General features: G+C 52.1%; 1 protein-coding gene across 1 annotated transcript in view; it reads left to right on the forward strand.

The window, feature by feature from the left end:
- Rapgefl1 (Rap guanine nucleotide exchange factor like 1) overlaps window positions 1-4,649 on the forward strand; it is a 16,396-nt gene extending 11,747 nt beyond the window's left edge. Inside the window, exons 9-15 of the mRNA XM_021178039.2 lie at window positions 582-760; window positions 839-929; window positions 1,389-1,439; window positions 1,543-1,630; window positions 1,822-1,886; window positions 2,241-2,295; window positions 2,727-4,649. Of these exons, the coding sequence (XP_021033698.1) occupies window positions 582-760; window positions 839-929; window positions 1,389-1,439; window positions 1,543-1,630; window positions 1,822-1,886; window positions 2,241-2,295; window positions 2,727-2,851 (654 nt within the window). The 3' untranslated portion in view covers window positions 2,852-4,649. The remainder of the gene's footprint in view (window positions 1-581; window positions 761-838; window positions 930-1,388; window positions 1,440-1,542; window positions 1,631-1,821; window positions 1,887-2,240; window positions 2,296-2,726) is intronic.
- Window positions 4,650-6,927: the final 2,278 nt, after the last annotated feature.

The following is a 6,927-nucleotide window of genomic DNA, read 5'->3' on the forward strand; positions in this document are numbered from 1 at the left end:
AATCCGCCTGCCTCTGCCTCCCCATTTTAATTTTTATTATTATCTATTTCTGACTACCTCTGCAAGATCAGTATGTGCTCTCCAAACACTGAGCCAACTCTTCAGCTCCCAAAGTAAAATCTCCTAAGAGAGAGAGGTAGGGCCGGAGAGATGGCTCAGCTGTTAAGAGAACTGCTGATCTTCCAAAGGTCCTGAGTTCAATTCCCAGCAACCACATGGTGGCTCACAACCATCCATAATGGGATCCGATGCCCTCTTCTGGTGTGTCTGAAGACAGCTACAGTGTACTCATAAAAATAAAATAAATCTGAGAGAGAGAGAGAGAGAGAGAGAGAGGTAGATAGGTAGATAGATAAAGAGAGAGAAAGAAAACAAGGGGAGAATAAGAGACTAGCAAGCACCTGGTGTCTATGTAGGTAGTGAATAGCGCTAACATTGATTTCCCGTGTTGCATCTTGTCCTGTCCCCATTTTTCTCTCTCCCTGCCCGCTCACCTCTCTCTCTCCCTCTCCATGCGCTCCGTGCTGCCATCTCTTTACCCACATCCTACCTTGGCCTCTCCTCTGCCGCCCCGGATGCAGTTGGAGTTCGTGGACTACGTATTCCACGGGGAGCGTGGCCGCCGAGAGACAGCCAACCTGGAGTTGCTGCTGCAGCGCTGCAGCGAGGTCACTCACTGGGTGGCCACCGAGGTGCTGCTCTGTGAGGCCCCCGGCAAGCGTGTACAGCTGCTTAAGAAGTTCATCAAGATCGCAGCCATGTGAGTGCTGCTGGTGGAGGCTGGGAAGGGCACCTCGACCCTGTGACCTCTAACCCCGCCTCCCTCCCTCCCGCACAGCTGCAAGCAGAACCAGGACCTGCTGTCCTTCTATGCTGTGGTCATGGGGCTGGACAATGCGGCTGTCAGCCGCCTGCGGCTCACCTGGGAGGTGAGGCGACCTGACCTTTCCTTTCTCTGCCCACAGTTATCCCACCCCAGGATCTGTGCTCTCGGGCTCTCTCCAGTGCGGGCCTCCTGATGCTGCTGCTTTGTGGGGAATCTCTGTGCCAGTGAGAAGCAGATGCCCTCTCCTGGCCTCTGCTACTCAGGACATAGAGCTTTGCCCCTATGTTGGCAAGCTAATAAAAAGCTAGAATCCTACCCCAGTGGCCTTGCTATGAGCCTCGCCTGGGTCTCAGCCAGCACGTGTAGGGAGCACTTCCGTGCTGTGTGAAGTTTCTCGGGCAGTTCCAAACTCCCTGATTCTATGCCCTCACCTTCTCATTCCTCCTCCCCTCTGGAAATATGTCTATAACCCTCTGAGGAAGCCTAGTCACACGCTCCCATGAAATTCAGGGAGCACCACACTGACATTTCTTTTGTTTTCCTTCTTTCAAACTCTCTGCAGAAGCTGCCAGGGAAATTCAAGAACCTGTTCCGTAAATTTGAGGGCTTGACTGTGAGTGGAACTGCGGTGTTTTCTCAGCCCCCAGGGAATGGGAGACGTCTTTGGGGGGTACACCAGGCCCATTTGTCTCTGAACCTTCTGTTTGGAATGTTAGGACCCCTGCCGGAACCATAAAAGCTACAGAGAAGTCATCTCCAAAATGAAGCCCCCTCTGATTCCGTTCGTGCCCCTGATCCTCAAAGGTCAGTCCCTCCTAGGCTGTGCTGTTTCTATCCCACATTCCCTTCTCCCATCCCCTACCACCCCTTAGTCCCCTCTCAACTCAGCCGTGGGCACCCACTTGCTGAGAACTGCACATGCGCACATTATAGCCAATGGGACGGGTTCCCTCTCCTGCTCCTTCCTCACATTTAGCTGTCTTCCTGCTCCCTAGACCTGACCTTCCTACATGAGGGGAGCAAGACCCTCGTAGATGGTCTGGTGAACATTGAGAAGCTGGTGAGTGGAACTGCCAACCCCTGTCCTGTGAGTTAGGGGCTGCCTTCCCCCTCTCCCTCCTGTCACTTCCCCCAAATAGCAGTCTTCCTCTCTGCTGCCCAGCTTGCCTAACAGACTCCAGCCTGTCTCCCTGGTGGCATCACTGTGGCAACCCACCCACAAGAGGCAAAGCTGACAGGCAGCTTGGGGGGTAATTCAACCTCCCCTCTCTTGGCACCTTGCTATTACCCGGCCTTCGGCCCTTCAGAGGCCCTGTCAATGGAGACTGAAGATAGTAGGAGAACTCAGTAGAGAGTAAATGGGGAAGGCCTCCATCTGTGTCCTTTTTGGAGCTAATTCCTTGTCATCTTCCAGCATTCAGTGGCCGAGAAAGTGAGGACAATCCGAAAATACCGGAGCCGGCCCCTCTGTGAGTACCCTGGGCTCAGTGAGCTTCCGGGTAGGGCTGTGGTGGCAGAGGGATAGGAGAGGAAGCGCCACGTTCAAGTGTGTATTTTCTTAGACTGCTCAGTTTTCCATTCTTTTTTTTTTTTTTTTTAAGATTTATTTATTATATGTGAGTACACTGTAGCTGTCTTAAGACACACCAGAAGAGGGCGTCAGATCTAGTTACCGATGGTTGTGAGCCACCATGTGGTTGCTGGGATTTGAACTCCAGACCTTTAGAAGAGCTCTTACCCACTGAGCCATCTCATCAGCCCCTCAGTTTTCCATTCTTGCCTTGGGCGCCTGCCAACACCTGTCCCCCTTCACACCCCCTTTGCCCTGCCCTCCCTGACATGCATGTAGGGGATAAACGGAGGCTAGGAGGCTGACCACCTCTTCCTCTCTTCACCCCAGGCCTGGACATGGAGGCCTCCCCACATCACCTGCAGACCAAGGCGTACGTGCGCCAGTTCCAGGTCATCGACAACCAGAACCACCTCTTTGAGCTCTCCTACAAGTTGGAGGCTAATAGCCAGTGAGAGTGAGAGGGCCTGGCTGCCCCCACCTCGGTCCTTGGCACCTGGCACCCAAGCACTTTTGCACGATGCCCTCGACAACCTGCATCGGCCACCTTCTCCCTGGAGGCGTTTCCTATCCGACAAGGCGGAGTTGGGTTGGCCTACCAGGATCATAAGCCTGCCATCCTGCTGAGGTCCTCTTACCTTGCTCCTTCACACTCAAGTTACGCTCCTGGTGGCTGGCCTCTCTGGGCAAGGGACGGAGGAGCACCTCTCTGCTCTCCAAGGGAGGTCTGTTCCAGAGATGGAGTTTCTAGCCCCCACCTCCCATGCAGGAAGGAAGCACCCGCTCCCGGATCACAGCTGTGATGGGAGGCACTGGAAGCCACCTTCGCGGGCAACTGTTTCACTGGTCCCTGGATATACACCCCCTAGGATTAGTGTGTGTGTGTGTGTGTGTGTGTGTGATGTACAATGTACATGTCCCCTTTTAGGATGCAGGAGTGCATCTGATAATGTAGGGAGAGTGTCACAATCCTTTTGAGGAACCCTTCCGTTTGGTGCTACCCTTGTCGGCTCTGTCTCCAGTCAGTCACTCCCTGCCCAACCCCACCAACCCCACCCACTGTCCTACATAGCAAGACTGTGGGCCAACCTGTTCCTGAAGGCAGGAAGTATCGGTAGGCAGAAGAGTTGGCCAGCAGTCCCTGCAAACCCCCCACCCAAGCTTCTGGGTGTGTCAGTGAGAGAGAGGCTAAAAGATGCTCAGGGAAACACAGGCTTAAGCTGCCTCTGGGACCCTGCCTCTGCCTTATACTGGGTGGGACGCAGTGGTATCCGGAGCTAGGGGGTGCCTGTTCCCCAGACCTGCTTTGAGGGGTTTCTCACTGCTAAGGAGGGAGTTGTTATCCTCCTTTTGGTTCTGTGTCTGCCACCAACTATTGTCTGTCTGTCTGTCTGTCTGCCTGTCTCCATCCCCCTTTGTCTTTCTAGAGAGCCTAGGGGTGGGTCTCAGTACCTAGGGCAGATAGCTCCTCTCTGCCTGGGGAGAAGAGAGACAGCGGCAGCTCTAAAGATGGAGCTGGGCTCTGGCAGGGCCTTTCTTACCTCTCCTGTCACTTCCTCCACTACTGAGGGGTTGCAGGGGCTCCCGGCAGCTACTGGGTGAGGTTTCCTGGCACAGCCTTGCACCCTCCTTCTTGGCCCTACTGAAGAGGTGGCAGTGGCCGGGGCAGCTGTGAAATCAGCCCTGCTCTGGGAGTGTATATATTTTTTACCCAAAGCTCTGGAATTGTACATTTATTTTTTAAAACCCAAAGAGGGAACGGACCTTGTATCATATGTAAACACTGTATTATAGGCTATGTACAGTCCCTTTTATACAGCAGTTCCTGGCAAAATGTCCACAGACATGCCATATGACCTCCCTGGCCCATAGTGGTGATGGTGACCATGCCACCCCTTGGCCCATAATGGTGATGGTGACCATTCCTCTCCCATATTCTGCTGCTTCCCTGCAACTGCTAGCCACGCCCCGGCAGCCCAGACGTCCTGTCCCTCTTCTGCAGCCCTTCATCAACCCCCTCTAGTTCCCCAGCCCTCCACAAACGCTGCCCCCTCCCCCAGCCCTTGGCTGCTGCTTGCCTCTGGTCCTGATGCTTGCCCCTCTGATTATCAGGGGCCCCACCCACCAACCCTGTAGCTTTAACAGAGTGAACCATGTATGTTGTACAGGCCTACCTAGCCTTCATTGCAGAAACTGCTTGAAAGGAAAAAAAATACACTAAAGGAAAAAAATACACTAAAGTCTATGAACCAACTTCCTTATGTTCTCCGTTCTTTCTCTGAAACTAGGGAAGGACTGGGGCTGAGAGAGGGAACAGGAGCTACCCTCCCAGCACTCAAGGCCCCCCAGCAGGGCTACCTAGAGTAACCTGGAAAGTGTGAGTGTGTGAGTGAGTGTGTGTGTGTGAGAGAGACAGAGACAGAGATGGGGGGTGCCAACCTCACAAGATCTGTGTCTAGTGTCTGGAACACAGGAGATGTTTCTGCCCTCACTTGTTCTAGGTCACATAGACCTGTGACACTTCTAACCCTGTAGGGTCTGAAGCAGAGGCTGTGCAGGCCTAGCACAAAGTCCAAGTTACAGGGCTTGATGCGGCAGGCAGGCCTGCTCCCCTAACCCTGGTCTGTCTGCTGCAGGCAGCTCAAGCTACTCATGCAGCCAAGCAGTTTCCAGTCCTCCCAAGCTGGAGGCACACTGAGCCTGTATTAACTCTCATGGTAGCCTGCACTCCGGAAGACACCATACACTGAAATAGCCTCCTGTGAGTTCTTAACTTGTCTGAGCCTCCCTTGACCTTGACATCAGAAAGTGGCCCTCTCATTCACCCAGCTTTAGTTTCCTGTTTTGATGGTGTTTCTGCCCAGCTTTTCAAGACAAAAATCTAGAATGTAGGGGTCCATGAGATGGCTGACTAAATACTTGTCTGACAACCTGTGTTTGATATCTGGAACCTGTGTGAAAGAGGACGGAGAGAAAGGACACCACACATTGTCCTCTGGCCTCTGTACACCTGCTGTATATGCAAAGACACACACCACATATACCATACACACTATACACACACATACCACACCACACACACACATACATATACACATCACATCCACCACACATACCACACACACAGAACCAAGCATTGAGCCGGCCATGGTGGCAGTGCACGCCTGTAACACACACACTCACACAGCCAAGCACTGAGCCGGCTGTGGCAGTGCACGCCTGTAATCCCAGCTCCTCTATTGTGACTCCTGCTTGTCACTCATCTCTTTGCTTGATTATTTCACTCATCTCTTTGCTTGATTATTTGCTTTTGAGCCACACAGGATCTCACTGTGCAGCTCTGGATGGCCTGGCGCTCGCAATGTAGGCTCACGGCAATCCACCTGCTTCCGCGCCCAAGTGCTGAGATTAAAATGCAGCACTAGCATGCCCAGTCTCACTCATTTTATTAGCTGGTCTCCTTGGGTAAGGTTCCGGCACATCTGGATTGCTGCTTCCCTCTAGTGGCCCGTGACTGCTCTAACCCATGCCACCTGCAGGATGAGAACACTAATCGGCTGGTCCAGCAGCATCTTGTCTGCAGCCCATCCCTACTTGACTGCCAGTCAGGACCCCACACTGCAGCCCACACCTTCTTTCTTTTCTCCTTTATTTTTAAATTTATTTCATGTATGAGTGCTCATGGACACCTGCATGCCAGAACCCTTTTATCGATGGTTATGAGCCACCTTGTGGGTGCTGGGAATTGAACTCAGGACCTCTGGAAGAGCAGCCAGTGCTCTTAACCACTGAGCCACCTCTCCAGCCCCCACACATTTTTTTCTAAAACCTCCACTTCATTGCATGTAGGTAGATGAAAAAGGCTGGAAGTGCCAGACTTAGTGAGGATAGGGAACTTCTACCCCCCAAGTGACAAGGTCTCACTATGTAGCTCAGGCTGGCCTGTCCTTTTCAGTGCTAGTCCTTCAACTCCCCAAGTGCTGGGATTGCAGGTGTGCACCACCTCTGCCTGGGTACAAGTGCAACTTTTATATGCCTCTGATGGGAGTGTAAACTGGTACTACCACTTTGGGAAATGGGCAATATCTATTAAAGGTAGGTTGCATAACTAGTACATAGCGCCTGGTCTAGCATTTCCATTCACAGGCACACCCAAGAGAAATTAGTCCAAGACGTATATAATAGTAATCATGGAAGATTTCTTTTTCCTGTTTTGCTTTGTGGTTGTTTTTTCTTCTCTTTTTCCCACCCTGAGACAGAGAGTCTTACTATGTAGCTCTGTCTACCCTTCATGTTTCTTTTTGTTTGGTTGTTGTTTTTTTTGTTTGTTGTTGTTGTTGTTGTTGTTTTCGAGACAGGGTTTCTCTGTATAGCTCTGGCTGTCCTGGAACTCACTTTGTAGACCAGGCTGGCCTTGAACTGAACTCAGAAATCCGCCTGACTCTGCCTCCCGAGTGCTGGGATTAAAGGCGTGCGCCATCATGCCCGGCCATGTTTCTCTCTCTCTCCTTTTTTTTTTTTTTTTTTTTTT

This window comes from Mus caroli, chromosome 11 (assembly GCF_900094665.2).
Source record: "Mus caroli chromosome 11, CAROLI_EIJ_v1.1, whole genome shotgun sequence".
Classification (NCBI taxonomy): domain Eukaryota; kingdom Metazoa; phylum Chordata; class Mammalia; order Rodentia; family Muridae; genus Mus; species Mus caroli.